The 16,552-nt window shown below is 37.6% G+C and overlaps 1 gene segment (V, D, J or C); it reads left to right on the plus strand.

The window, feature by feature from the left end:
- Positions 1–2,806: 2,806 nt before the first annotated feature.
- Positions 2,807–3,797, plus strand: LOC121136603. The segment is given in 2 exon segments: positions 2,807–2,933; positions 3,334–3,797. Coding segments are annotated over 2 exon segments (498 nt in total).
- The last annotated feature ends 12,755 nt before the right edge of the window (positions 3,798–16,552 follow it).

Raw genomic sequence — 16,552 nt, forward strand, 5'->3', positions numbered from 1 at the left:
ATGGATGAGTTTCTATTGCTGGCAGGAAACATTGAATCAAATTTGATAATGGGAAAGGATTATCTTGATTGCTATTTCTTGATTTGTATTCAATAGTATATGTCATCCATTGCCACATTTGCATACCACAGAAGACTGAGGACTTCAGTTTGGTTTATTTCTTGGAAAAATATTGTTTCTAGGAATGCCTAGTGTACAATCCCTTATAAATGACCATAGTTATAACATCTGAAATTTTTATTTGTATTAAAATTTGTAGAAATTACATTTCCCATTAAAGCAGCAAGTGTGAGAGCTATTATTAGCCATATTTCTGATCCATTCATCTATAGTTTCTGATATTACCTTTGGAGACATAATAACTCCTATGTATTCTGAACTACCATTTACAAACTTCAAATGTTCTCTTAATACTTATCTAAATTCTGGATCTGATATGATTATATTTATAGCTGAAATCACTCTTCATAGAATATATGAATTATTTTAGTAAATGGCTCAGTCCTTTTTTCTGATTTTCAACCCTGCCCCATGCACTAAGAGCTGATAAAGATCATAGGACCAAGGTTTGATCATCAAATCCAAACTGGCTTTGCAATTCAGCATATTGACTTTCACCAAGCCTTCGGATATATCAATACTTCTAGCCCTATTTCATTGTACTATGGGAATAGCTTTCTTATTCCATTATATTCTTCATTATAACTGAGGGCCAGGTCCCAATATTTCTCTACCTAAATCCTTCCAATCTTGAGGGATAATTGTATTCTGAACTGTCCACGAATTTAGTATCTGCTTCATATACTGTGAATGCATTCAATATTAAATGTTCTCTTCTTTAAATCCCCTCAAATATGATATTTCTACAAGATTTCCTTTGTACTTTACCAAAACCACAAGTTTGCCCGTTTTCTGCTGATCATTCTTTCATGTCAACTACATAAACCAAGGTTAGTTTTCTAATAATTTTGGACTATTACTCTTCAGTTTCATCATGCAGTGGTTTGGTAAGTTCTTGTCTAAATTCCTCTCTTTGTGTCTGAGTGTGTCTCTTTTTTATATTTTTCTTTTTAAAATTTAAATTATAAGCAATCTTATTTTACATACCAATTCCATTTCCCTCTCCTTCTCATCCTCCCCACTACCCCCAAACTTTCCCTATCCTGCTGTCCCAGTCCATTCCTCAGAAGAGGTGAGACGTCCCATGGAGAATTATCAAATTTTGTCACATCATTTGAGGCAGACCCAGACACACCTCACAACGTATCTAGGTTGAACAAGGAATCCCTCCATAGATAATGGGTTCCAAAAAGCCAGTTCATGCATTAGGGGTAAATATTGGTTCCATTGCTGGAAACACTGTAGACTGTCAAAGGCCCCCACCTGACACCCACATTCAGGGGACCTAGTTCATTCTTATTCAAGTTCCCCAGTCTGTGTGCTCCCACTTGCTCAGGTCAGCTGTTCTATTTATTTCCCTAGCATGGTCTTTGCTCATCACTCCTCCCTCTCTGAAACTGGACTCCAGGAGTTTGGCTCAGTGCTTAGCTATGAATCTCAGCTTCTGCTTCCATCAGCTACTAGAGAAAGGATCTATGATGGCATTTAATGTAGTCATCAATCTCATTATAGGGGTAGAGCATTTAACACACATTGTTAGTTGGGGTCATTCTTGTGTATGCCTGACAATTTCCCTAGTATCAGGTTTCTCATTAACCCCATAATGGCTCCTTCTGTCAAGGTACCTCTTTCCTTGTTCTCCTTCTCTGTCCTTCCCCCAACTCTACGTTCCTCATCCTTCATATTCTCTCCTTCCCTCCTCTTCTCCCTTTCTCCTTGTTCCACCAATTTGCCTGCAAATTTCAAGATGTCATTGTTTATTATTCCTGAATAGTACTGCCTTGTGTATATGTGTCATATTTTATCTATTCTTCAGGTGAGGAAGATATTATTCTACTCTCAATATACTATAATAAAGTCAGTTCAGTCAGAGAATTCATGAGAAATAATAAAAAATAAAACTGACTGCCATTAAAGAAAACAACTTGAGTTTTCCCGGGACCAACATGGTGAGAACTGGCTTCTACATGTATCTTCTGCCTTCCACCTTTGTACCATCAAGTGAGCATATCTATATATACACATACAAATATTATAAGTACCTGAGAAAATATAATTTTACTGAGGTATATTTTTGGATGAAAAATTATATATAATTAATTCATATATAGCAAATTAGTTTAAATTCAGTTGTAAAATATCAATAGCCACAAACACCAGGAACCCATCCCTGCATTCCAAGTTTACTCAGACCATATTTACTATGACAATTATTTTTAATATCCATCAGTTATACGTTTTCATGATAAATATTTAAGATATGCCTTCCTAATATGACTATTTGTTTTTGTGCTTCTGCAGAGACAATTTCAATAAAACTCAGGAAAGAGAGCTCTTAATTTCAGTATTTAACATTGAAAAAAGAGGTATTTCTGGGTAAATTTGGTTTAAGAGGAGCAAAAGCATAGTTATTCATCTCATAAGGAATTATTGCATATATGTCCTCATTTTCTCTCCTTCTAGTGCTTCTTTAATACAGTACTGATTAAGTGCTCAGTGTCCTACAGATTGACAGATTTTATCATGTTCTTTTATTATCAATCGCTATATATATTTTTAGAATTATCATCCCTGACATACAAGATGCTACAAGATTTTGCAATAATGAGAAGCCTGCATAACTCTTTCCTCTATCTCTACTGTTACACTAATCCTCATCTTTGCATATTACTCCCTAGGGAGTACCCACTCTTGCTAGTCTGAGATAAAAGCTCAGTTGACATCCTGTGATGACTGATCAGTCTCTACAGACTTCCTCCTCAGAATGAAGTTGCCTGTTCTTCTGTTGGTGCTGCTGTTGTTCACAATTCCTGGTGAGGTCAAAGGGAAGTGAGAAAGGAAGATGGGTAGGGAGGATTTCATCTGAGGTCCTCTGATGATCACATGTATTCTATCCATGTATGATAAGACAAGAGGTTTCTTATCCTACAGGAAGGGAATGTGAGGATTACATCTATTAGAGGGAGGTTTAAGATAGGAGGTAACTTATTCTGTAATGAATATTATGACACAGATAAAACAAGATGGTATAATTCATGCCTGGAAGCCCTTTTAGGCCATTCAATTCATTTGTTTTATCAATAAGGAAACTTAGTGTATAAAGAATTGTATGTAAAAATAAACATCTCATCTGAAATAAATACCAAAAAAGAAGACATAACGATTGTTCATGATGTGTGCCCTTAACTTTGTACTTCTCTGTCTGTATTTCAGCTTCCAGGGGTGATATTGTGATGACCCAAACTCCCACCTTCTTGCCTATCAGCGTTGGAGAGCAAGTCTCCATCTCTTGCAGGTCTAGTCAGAGTCTTGTACACAGTAATGGAAACACCTATTTGAGTTGGCTCCTTCAGAAGCCAGACCAGTCTCCACAGCTCATGATATACAAGGTTTCCAACCGATATTCTGGGGTGCCAGACAGGTTTAGTGGCAGTGGGTCAGGCACAGACTTCACACTCAGTATTAGCAGAATGGAGCCTGAGGATTTTGGAGTATATTACTGCGTGCAAAGGTCATATTATCCTCCCACAGTGATTCAGACCCTAACAAAAACATCCTTGCTTGGGGTGGCCCAGCCGCCAAATAATGTTACTTATGTAAGTTTGAGAGAGGCCCTGTGGTACTCCAGGTTATTGCTTGAAGCTGAAGGACTTGTAGAATGAACACGTGCCTTGGCTATACATCAAGAGTCATGAGTTTCAGTTCTCTTCATCTGAAATAACGATGAAATTTCCTCAGAATAACAGTGTACAGGGGCATTCCCAGAAACCATGGGTCTAAGAGTGAGTGAAAACTCATTCTAAAAATACAGTGATTCTCTGCTGTCATCACTCAAATTTATACTGAGAAGCAGACAGAAAATTGAGACGCATTTTTCTTAAGCCTGTCTCCTTTACTAGATAATTCATTCTTTTTTACATTTGTGCTTTGACTTAAATTCCATTTTATTATAATCATTACATATTCTATTCCTTTGTTTTCTCTTTGTGTAAAGTATGTTTATTGACCCTCTATGTTCAGACTCTGTTACACGTGAATTCTTTCATTTCTGATGAGCAAATACTTCTAGCTGTTGTTACCATTTTGACTCCATATTTTTTCCAAACACATGCACAGTTAATGAACACATATATTCTAGAATTTTCTGGTTGTTTTTAGTGTTTTCTTCTATTGTTTGAATTTGTTTTTAGTTTTCTGTTTCCATGTATTTACAAAATTTTAATTTTTCTTCTATAGTTGTGTAAATTTGATGCATTTAATACAAACCAATTTTCAGCTTAAATTATCTTTTTTTTCTATTTCAAGAGAGTGTTTTTGTTTCTTTCATTTCTGAAATATCTGCTAATTGTATTTTTTGGGGGGCAGGGAAATTTTTGTTGTTATTTCTTGTTAGAACTTTGGCTATATTGCCCAATTACCTCCTAACTCTTATATTCTTATTAAGAAATTAGTGTCACTTTAGTAGATTTCCCTTAAATGTAACTTATTCCTTCATCCTGTCTCTGTCTGTCTCTCTCTTTCTGTCTTTTGCTTTTGCCCTGAGATTTAATATTTTGAATAGGTGTTTTACACTGAATGTATTTGAGAGTCTTTGATCTTCCAGAAATTGGATGTTTAGATAGAACTTCATTATCTATGTTTTCTGTATGTTTACCAAATTTTTTACCACTTTACATAAACTCAGGAACATAAGTGTGTATTATTTCACTATTGTTCAATATGTGGCCTTGTTGTTCTTTTTTATTTTGTTTTATTTTATTATATACTTTGGAAATTTAAAAGATAAATAATTATTATTTACCTTTTCAGTTTTAGTCACAATAATCTTCTTCCATCTAATACTGAAACACTTTTTCTCAGCAACCTCCTTCAAGAGTAATGATTTTGTTTTGCGTCAATGAGTTAATTTTATTGGATTGCATTATCTTGAATTGGGTCTTATGCAGTGGAACAGAGCAGAACATAGAGGGTCAATAAACATACTTTACACAAAGATACAAAACTGAAGAGAATGGCACAACCTTTCTCAGAAGTCATTAACTGCTAATTGCCTGTTAATATATCAAGTGCTAAAGTCTTAGAAAAAAACAGACTCTTCATCTTCTGAACTGCCAACAGGATTTCATGACCATCTCAATTTTCCATTCTGAGATTTGTTCTGACCTGACAAAATATTCAGGTTTTCAGAGATCTTTTTGTAGCTACTTTTGAAAATAGAAATGAAATTTAGGTGTCTATGCATGTGTGGATTTATGTCTGGATATTCAATTTGATCCATCGATAAAAATGTCTGTTTCTCTGCCAATATCATGAAAGCATCTTCAACCAATGCTATGGGTAAAACCGGATGTCTGCATGTAGAGGAATACAAATCAAGACCTATTTATCACCTTGCACAAAGCTCAAGTTCAAGTGGATCAATGATCTCAACATTAAATCGATACAAATAATCAATTAGATTACATCAGGGAAGATCATTGAATGCTTAGACACAGGAGACAACTTCCTAAAAACATTTATAGCACAGTCACTCAGATTGAAAATTAATAAATGGAATCTTATGAAAATGACAAGCTTCTGCAAGGCAAAGGACAATGTCAACAGGACAAAATAGCAGCCTACAGCACGGGAAAATATTTTTACACACTCCACATCAAATAGAGAGATAATAACTCATGAAAGTAAATTTTACCAAATTAAGAAATCCAATTAAAAATGGAGTACATATCTAAAGAGAAAATTTTCAATAGAGGAATCTGAAATGGCTGAGAAATACTTAAATAAATGTTCAAATACTTAGCCATCAGGGAAATGCAATACAAACTACTTCGAGTGCTCATTTTATACCTGATAGAATTCCAAATATAAAAAACTCAAGTGACAGTTCATTTTGGCATGGAATTGGAATAAGGGAAGTTCTTCATCGCTGGTGGTAGTTCAATTTTGTTCAGATACTACAGAAATCAATGTTGCAGTTCCTCAGAAAATTGGGAATCAATCCACCTCAAGACCCAGCTATATTATTTGGTCATATATCCAAAGGATGCTGCATCCTATCATTTGGACACTTCATAGTGGCTTTACTTATAATACCCAGAAACTAGAAATGATCCAGATGTCCCTCAGCTGAAGTATGAATAAAGAACATGTGTTATATTCACACAATGAAGTATTAACTAGCTGATAGAAAAAATGACAACAGAAAATTTGCAGGCTAATATATGGAACTGAAAATCATCCTAAAGGAGGTAACCATGACATAGAAAGACAAGCATGGTATGTACTCACTTATAAGTGGCTTTAGCTATTAACAAATGTATAATCACTCACCAATCCACAGACCTAGATAGGCTAAGCAACAAGGAAGGCTCTAGTAGAGACCCATTGTTCTCTCTGGGAAGGGGAAATATAATAGATCCTGTGGATAAACTGGGGTCGATGGACTATAATCTTGTATTTATCTGCACTGCTACTATAAAACTAATACTTGACACCCTTTAAAACCATACAGTCAATATACTCATTGCAAGCACTATAGAAAAGGCTTTAAGCAATACACACAATTTGGCACTGGCTTATTTTACTCCATAGTGTTTCCTTGAGATTCTTCCAAGTTGTGTGTATGGGTAGCTAGCTTCTCTTTGGCTAAAAGTAGAAACCATGGTATCAAAAAACCCACAGTTTATCTGTTTACCAGATGATAAGATTGAAGCAGTTACTCAATTTCACCTACTTCTGGAACAACTTTATGTATATAATTAACATCCAGGCCATAGTTTCTCCTCTCTCCTCTCCTCTCAGTTCCCCTCCCTGTCCTCACCCTACCAATCTAGTCTTCCTCCATTTGTGTTAGGGTTGGGTAAGTTATTCATTCCAGTACGATGAGAAGGGTTTCAAAAACCAGAAAAAGAGTCAGAGTCAGTCCCTGCTGCCACTGCTAAGAGTCCCACAAATCTACACAACTGGAGCATATTTGTATTGTTCCCAGGTTAGTCCCATGTAGGATCCCTGGTGTTTGTTCAGTATTTATCCTCTGTGAGCCCAGATTAGTTGATTCTGTGGCTTTTCTTGTAGTGGTCCTGGCCCCTCTGTCTCCTAAAATCTTCTCCTGCAGGATTCTACAAGCTCTGCTTAATGTTTGGCTGTGGGTCTGCATGTTTTCATCAGTTGCTTGATGAAGCCTCTCTGATGACAACTAGCTTAGGTGCCAGATAGTATAGCAGGATATCATTAGGTATCATTAGAGTGACATTTTTTCTTCAGTTTTCTTTTGTTCTATCTTTTTTTATCATTTTTTATTTTAATTTTAAATAGCTTGTTTTACATGTCAATCCCAGTTCCCTCTCCCTCCCCTCCTCCCGCACTCCCCTTCCCCCCCACCCTCCCACCCTATTGCCAAATCCTTCCACATAGGGGATATCTAGAGTCTGTCATTTTACTCTGGGTAGGGTCCAGGCACTTTTTAAAGTGTAGTCCAGGCTGACCTCGAACTCAAGATCCTCCTGCCTCCGCCTCCTTCAGCAAATCCTACCGGTGGGCACCACCACAACCGGCTCTTTTGTTCTATCTTAGGTCTCTGTATTATTCGGTCTGTTTGTCCTGGTGTTCCCGGAAGTGTCAGGGTTGGGCTTACTCTCCCAGCATAGTTTTAGGTTTGACTTGTCATTGATTGGACGCTCCCTCAATCTTTAGTCCATCCTTTCTCCAGCACATCAAGGCAGGACATACTGTAGGTGTGCCAAGGTTTGTATATCAAGCTCTACACTTGAAGTCTTGCCTGGTCACTGGAGATGGCAAGTTAAGACTATGTTTCTGGTATTTCTAGGAGTTTTATCTGGGATCATCATTGTAGATTCCTGGCCATTTATGACTCAGAAATCTCCCACTTTTTCAATAGTCTCATACATTTGTAGTCTTGTCTTTCATCCACCTCCAATAACCTAATAGCTCATGTTCTAATCTCTACCTACCTGCTGACCACTCATGAAGTCTCTTCATATTTCCCCATCAAAAAGAGTTCTGGGCATCCTCACTTGAACCCTCTTTATGATGTGGTCTCTCTGGTTCTGTAGATTGCAGCACATTATCCTTTATCGTACAACTTATACGCACATGAGTGAGCAGATACCATGCTTGTAGTTTTTTAAATGAATTTATTTATTTTACATCCTGGTCTCAGTTTCTGCTCCCTCCTCTTCCAGTCCCTCACCCAGCCTCTTTTCCCACTTCTGTTTCCACTTCTTCTCTGTTTCTGTTCAAGAAATGACAGATCTCCCACGGGTCTGATAAAAAACATGGCATATCAAGTTGCAGCAAGACTAAGAATCTTTCCACCTATTAAGACTTAATAAGGTGTTCCAGTTTGAGGACTAGTGTTGTAAAAGCCAGTATAAGAGTCAGAGACAGCCTCTTTTCCCACATTTAGGAGGATTTGTGTTACCTCACTAGGGATAATTTTTGTAGTCCCATCCATTAGCCTGCAAACTTCAAGATGGCATTGTTTTTCCCCTCAATATATGTTTTTATTAAAATTAGAAACATGAATATTTCACATGTCAATCCCAGAACCCTCTCCCACTCCTCCTCCCTTTTCCGTCCACCAACCCACCCAGCCCCACACCCAGTACCCACATCATTCCCCAGGGAGAGTGAACCACTCCTTGGGGGGAACTCCAAAATCTGTCATTTCAACCAGGGCAGGACCTAGGCCCTTCCCCATGTGTCCAGGCTGAGAGAGCATCCCTCATTCACACACCATGGTAAACACTGATCTACCATCCAAGGCCCCAGTGATTTCTGTGGTAGGTGGCATTGTTTTTAAAAGCTGAGTAATAATCCATGTGTAAATGTACCACACATTTCTGTATCCATTGTTCATGGTGCAGTTTTATTCATTTTGAATTTGATTGTGCTTACATTGTGAATAGCTGTCCCTTGTTGAATGCATTATTTCCATGCATGTATTTCAGGCTGTAATTTATCATTCTATTCATCAGCTAGGTTCCATTTTAGATTTAATTTCTTTTTGATTATTGAAGTCTAAATAATACTTCCTCTTATGCATTTGGGATTACATCAGCAAATCACAAAATCAATTAATCATTTGCTGGCTTTGTTATCACATTTTCACTAAAGAGTTTTAATCTTATTAAGTTCTGGATTTGAAGTATAATAATTTTGCTAGAGTAAATGCATACTTAGAGGAATTTCAATACATTCTCTCTACACATTCACTGTCTTGGAGAATTTTATAAAGTTATTTAGTATTACTCGCTACAAATTTTTGTTAACATATCATTTCATATAAAGATGGTTCTATTTTTGATGTGTTTTCCTATAGAGAGTATTTGTAGAGAGTAATACTAAATAACTTTATGTGATATTTCACAATGTCTATTCACCTCTGTTCCCCACCCTCTATCATATTTTATATAATTTGCATGTCCCTGTTACTACCTCAAATTCTCTGATGACATGTTGCTGTTAAGCTGAGTGGGAATGCTAACAGCCAAGGCCATGGTCATGCCATTTGAAGCTTAATTTCTTGTCATGCCCTTGCACATCCTAGTGCCAAGAATGTGTGGAGGGTGTCGGAATTGATGACACAGAGACCATTTGGTGGTGAAAGAAGGCTTCATGAAGGCCCCAAGAAGGCTCAAGAAAGCTTCAAGAAAGCTCCATTTTATTCTTACACTGGCTGGTTATAATATGCCTTGACACCATAGGCGGTGGTTGGGGATCAGGAAGAGGCAGTTAGTCATTGGAAAGGTCAAGGTCAGGGTGTTCCTCTGGGCGACCCCTTCTGAAAACGTCAGGAACTTATTGTTCCCATAAACATGTTTTTACAGACACTGGATGGTTTTTGGTAAACATGTTTTCTACCGGTTACAGCTGCCTGCTCCCAGGCTGATGTGGAAGTGGGCCTCTGGACAAGGTCTCTTGTTTCCGCAGTTCCTCAACCTCATTCTTCTCTAGATCTCTGGTAAGGAAAAGAGTTGCAATTCTTCATGACATTCGTTAAGTGTTTATAATCATCACAAAATTTTATAGTTTCCAAAAATGTTGAGTCTTTATAAGAATATGGCACATTTGTTTTGTCTTTCTTATTCTTCCATAAACAGATTCCAGGTCAGATACAACTGTCTCCCTGTCTTCAGCATTCTTGTCAATGGCCATGGGAGAAAATGTCACCATCACTTGCAGAACCTGCAAAGATAATTATGATGATTTGAACTGTTACCAGCCAAAGCTAGGGGAAGTTCCATAACTCCTTATTTCAGAAAGCTATACCTTTGCTTGTGGAGTCCTGTCCAAGGTCATTAGAGGTGACTATGGAACAGAATTCACCTGGTATTTGATGGCATGCAGTCAGATGATGCTGCAGATTACTTCAGTCAGCAAAGTGATAACATGGCACACACAGTTATATATTCTCTTACAGAATCTTGCAGATGTTGTCTGTAATACTTCCTTGGCTGTTCCTGAAGCTGTTCAGTGTGCAAAAATTAGTAGCTTTTGATGTATATTCCATTCAGCACATACATTTTTACTTCATTTTTTCAATTTATCTAGCCTCCACAGCCCCCTATTCTGTTCTTGACATACTTGTCTTGGAAGAGACTGAAACAGGTTTTACATCATTTTCTAGTGAAGGCAGTTAACATGCTGTACTGCAGATTAAGTAAATTGTCACTGCTGCATTCATTTCCAACTGTGAGATCAAATCAAAGGCTGTAATAAATCTGATTTAGGTTTTAGATGGTATTGATTAGTATTCTATTTCCTGTCATCAAATAACAGGAAATGGACATTTTAATGTAGGCAATATTTATTGATTTTGGTTCATGGTTCAAATGATACAGATCATTTTGTTGGAGCAGGCATACTGTTCTGGAAGCTCCAGATGTGGCATTGAGAGTTTTCTTTAATCTAGGCAGATGCTACTCATCTTTCTTCCATTTTCTTGGATGTTGTATGTTCTTATTCACCTGCATACACATACATGTGTGAAATTGTGTGTGTGTGTGTGTGTTTGTGTGATTTAAACTCTAGGTGTCAGTTCTTTGGATATTTATAGCTTGTTTTGTGAGACAAGGTCTATCAATTTAACTATAAATTACAAATTTGAGCAGAGTATGTGGCCAGAATCTCCAAGGGATCCACCTCCCTATTCCTCAGAATGGAATTATTTGCATGTATCACTGTGCCTGACTTTTCACTTGTGTGTTAGGTAGGAATTAGCTCATATCTCTCTGCTATACAGAATGACTTAACTGAAGGAGTTGTGTGTATTACCTAATTTTTTCCCATTTTGCTTGATCCTAACCTCAAATCCATGGGGAAAATCATCCATATTTGGGATGAAAATTTTCCTTTAATTTAATACCTCCTTGAAATATATTCTAATCATCTCTGGATATGTATCTCAGGGGATTTTTAGGTCCAGTAATTTTGACAATTAAGATTAGCTGTCATAACTCCATCTGGATATTTGAGTGCCTGGATCCCTGGCTGGATAACCCTATTCTCTAGGCCATAATAACAGGAGGCACATACTGCACCTCACATTGAAGCTGTAGAGACCTAGGAGCAGCTCCCCCATACCCACAATAATACCCATAGCACCTCAGAACACTGGAGCCTTGACCCAGAATGCACCTAGAGAGTTGTTCAGGCACCTTCTACACTGTTGCTAGGAACCTTAGTGGGGGTCATCCTTGTGGATTCCTGGGACTTTTCCTAGCACCAGATTTCTCCATAACTCTCCATCAAGAGGTGCATTTTCCCCTTCATCATACCCCCAACCAGTCCAAGTTGACCTCTCATGTTCCTATGAGAACCTTTCCCATGTCTACCCCAGTTTACTGAGAAGATCTCTTCCATTTTCCCCTTCATAAGAAAATCCATCTTTCTTTGGGGCCTCCTTGTTACCTAGCCTCTCTGAGGCTGTGGATTGTAGCCTGGCTGTCTTTACCACACTCAGAATGACTTGTTATAGTTCTACCCATTTCAAATATTATAGTCATTGGTTTTTACAGATGAGCAGTACTCCATTGTATAAACGTACTACATTTTATTTGTCCATTCTTCAGCTGAGGGGAATCTAGGTTGTTTCCACTTTGGGTTATTATGAATAATTTTGCTATGAACACAGTTGAGCAAGTATTCATGTTGTATGATTAAGTCTCCTTTGGGTATGTGCCCAAGATTGGTATAGCTGTGTCTTGAGGTAGATTTTTCTAGTTTTGTTTCTATTCATGTGATAAAATACTGTTCAAAACAGCAAATAGAGGAATGGGTTTATATGTCTCACATGTCCAGAATGCAACCCATCATTAACGAACTCATGGCCAAGACTCAATCAGGGAAATGGAGAGAGCAGAAACCATGGAGGAAAGCTGCTTATTGGTTGTTTCACCTGGGTTGCTCAGTTTTCCTTCTTACACATTCCAGGACAACCTGCTAGGCATAGCACCTTTATCAGTGGACAGGGTCTTCCAATTTCAATCCTTCATCAAGAAACCTTCCTACAGCCTTGTTCATAGGTCAATCTGATGGAGGCACATCCTTAGCTTGGGCTTCCTTTTCCCGTATGAGCCCACCTTGTATTAAGTTGATAAATCAACCAAAATATGGCTATGTCATTAAAAGTATAACTCACTGATGCAAAATCCTCACATACAGAGATAAAAGAAAGACATATATTCATAGATTGGAAGAATTGTTACTGTAAACATGTATATACTACCTAAAAGTTTTTACAAATTCATTGTAATTCCTATCAAGATACCAATGATATTATTAATAGGAATTGTTAAACATTAGAAAATCATATGCAATCACAAAACCTTATGAACATACATGTAATATGCAAATAATTTTTAACATAAAAAACAAACCTAGAGACCTGGTTTACTTTAAACCTACTTCAGACAGTCTTCAGTCAGCCCAATGGAGACCTCCAATTTAGACTTTGTCTCCATAGATGTCTAGTGGAAGAATATATTTTTCTGAAATGTGTGATCAAAACCATTTTATTTATTTATTATTATTTATTACATTTTTAAAAATTAGAAACTAGCTTGCTTCACATGTCAATCCCAGCTACTTCTCTCTCCCCTCCTCCCGCACACCTCAAGCCTGTCCCCCAGCCTCCCACTGTATCCCCACTCCTTTCCCCATAGAGGGATATCCAGAGTCTGCCATTTTGTTCAGGGCAGGGCCTAGGCCCTCCCCCAAGAGTCCAGGTTGAGAGAGCATCCCTCTTTGTGTTATTGACACACAATGTCAATTTTTATGCAAGGGATAAATACTGATTTACTGCCCAGGGCCCCATAGATTGTCCAGGTCTCTTCACTGACATCCACATTCAGGGAGTCTGGATCAATCCCATACTGGCCTCCCAGCTGTCAGTCTGAGGTCCAAGAGCTCCCCATTTTTCGGGTCAGCTGTTTCTGTTGGTTTCACCAACCAATTCTTTACCCCTTTGCTCATCACTCCTCCCTCTCTGTCACTGCGTTCCAGGGGTTCAGTTCACTGTACAGCTGTGGGTGTTTCCCTCTGTTTCCATCAGTCACTGAATGAAGGTTCTAGGATGGTATATGAGGTAGTCATCAAACTCAATATCAGGGATGGACATTTAAGGTAGTCTCTCCACTATTGCTTTGTTTGCCAGTTGGTGTCATCCTTGGAGATTGCTAGAGATCTCACTCATGCTAGATCTCTCCTCAAACCTATAATGACTCCTTCTATTATGATATTTCTCATCCTGTTCTCACCATTCTTCCTCCAACTTAACTTTTTGCTCCCCTATGACCTCCTCTCTCCTCATCTTCTCCCCCTCTTTTTTCCCAGTTCCCACTCTCCTTTCCCTTGCTCCCAATCTGCTCAGGAGATCTTTCCTCATTCCCCTTCTCTAGGACATCAAAACCATTTTAAATTCAGGGTTCCAGGATATATTTAAAGGAAGCAAATGGTGACAGAAAAGTGGGGCTATTCACGATTTCAAATTTAACAGTGGCCCATTTGTGCACAAGCCACAGAAAAACTACGGTGAATGAGTCAGAGAGGTGGTATAAGTTGAGAGGGGAGAGTCAGCTCTGGGAGCATTTTGGATGAGGAGGATGATCAAGACATGCCAGAGAGGTAAATCCCATGGTCCTCATGGCAACATATAGATGAATAAAAATGGGTCAATTTAAGGTGTAAGAGCTAGCTAGTAATAAGCAACTGCTGGAATGCAGGGAAACTCCACTTACAGAGGAACACTCACCTTCCCATAATCCCATTCCACCACTGTACCCTAAGTGTCCTCTGTCCCACCTCTGTTTGCTCAAGTCCCATCTTTGCCATTTCAAGAAAATCAAAACCCAGACCATTAACTTGGAGTGGAAAGGGTTTCTTCAGCTTATGGTTTATTCCATCACTGAGTTAAGTCAGGGTAGGAACTCAATATATAAAACTACAGGCAGGAAATAGAGAAAATTGAATGTAACCTAAGACTACCTGTCTGGGAGTAGCATTTCCCACAATGGGCCAAACCTCTCACATCAGTTACTAATGAAGAAAAATTTTTTTCACAGGCCTATCTAATGAAGATCGTTCCTTAACTAAAGTTCCCACTTCTCAGATACATGTATGTTTGTGTCAAGATGACAAAAATTTACCGTATAAGTATACTTGCGCACTTCAGTATTCTTTGATTTGCAAATGAATGGAGGAGTAATACATGTATTCTTCCTGATTGTTTGCTTATCCTCAGTCTTCTAAAGTTAATTTCATGCATAATGCTGAAGAAATTACAAAAAGATAAAAGAGGTTAAAGTAAATATTGCTAATAGATATAAGACGTACTATAAAAAAGAGTTCTGAAAACAATAAAAATAAAAGGACATAGAGCTCTGGAAAGCTTGAATAATGAGCGTATTCTCAAGCAGGTGTCTCCATGAACTCATGTCTTTCTATTTAATTGTCTGCAGCCGAATGATCAGTCATTTTTGTAATGCTAGAAGACATTATTGATTATAATCTTAGGTTATGGATCCATTTACCAAGCAAGAACCACTTCAAGGTTTCAAGCCACTTCTCTTAAAGTGGCTTGGTCATGATCCTATGGAAGATGATGATCATGCTAATTCATTGTTTTAAAATGAGTCAAAAAATCTGTCCCAAAATGTTGTTGTGAACAGCAAAATTCATGCTAGAGGCAGTTTTTTACCTTACTTCCGGTTTATATACAACAGCTGAGATTCCTCAGTTACTGTATTAATTATGTCAAACCTAAATAGCACAGAAAGTGGAGATGGTAACGAGAACCAAGGTAAAATATCAAAGCACAGTTCATATGAGAAAATCTAAGGCAGAGAGTGGATATTTTCTAGAAAATTTCTTTTACTTCAGTGAAGGTGTTCTTTATTTTGTTGATAATATAACTGTGAGTTTTTATTCTAAAATACTGGCCTTCCACCCTATCTTGGTCCTTTCATATAAATCAAATAATTTATAACATTTAACCATATTGGTGAGCAACATCTCCATGGACACAATAGGAAGAATAAATTCTTGCTTTGAGATGGTGTTTATATTACTAATTCTGAGTCAGTCAGGCATTGCACATAATTGACATTTTCACTTAGTATTGAATCTGAACATGTCAGAGTTAGAATAGTAATTGAAATATTCAAGAGATGACATGTAATTGAGATAATCTCACGTTAATCCTAGTACACAGCCTTGGAGCACTTTAACATTTAGCTAGGATCCCTATTTTTGGAGCTCTATAAAATATTTCATATTTATAACTATTGAATTTTTATAGTCAAGAACAAATTTACGGATTTGTTATTGTAGCATAAATAACATTCATGTTCTGTATTTAAGGAAAATTTAGTAGTCTACTGATCTTTTTTGTTCTCTCTGTGGGTACATATAGTTGTACCTTGGATAATAAAAAAACAGAGACAGATATTGGGGTTCAAGCTAAAGCTAAAGATCAGAGAAGCAAAATATCCAAGTAATCAGAGAGCTCTTAGCTAATCAAGTCTGGGGAATCTTATTATCAATGTGGGAGGATACTTATTGCCCTGAGACCTTAATCCAGCCTGAGACCCTCGTCTTCATCTTATATACTTCTCTAGTGCTGGGGTTAAGGCACAAGTTCTTTTTCTCTTTATACTGATTCACACTTATGTATCCCTGGGTGTCCTTGAATTCACAGAGATCCATCTGCCTTTAACTTCTGAGTCCTGGGATTAAAGGTGTGTGTCATTCATGCCCAATTTCTATGGATGTCTAATTTGTCTGGTTTGCATTCTGATCTTCAGTGGCTATATTTGATCACAAGAAATATATCATCACATGTAGACACATGAATGTCATTACATGTATGCAAAAATGGACCTTTCAAACCACCAGGTTGATTTGTGGATCAAAC

Source organism: Mesocricetus auratus, unplaced genomic scaffold (assembly GCF_017639785.1).
Source record: "Mesocricetus auratus isolate SY011 unplaced genomic scaffold, BCM_Maur_2.0 Super-Scaffold_100676, whole genome shotgun sequence".
Lineage (NCBI taxonomy): Eukaryota > Metazoa > Chordata > Mammalia > Rodentia > Cricetidae > Mesocricetus > Mesocricetus auratus.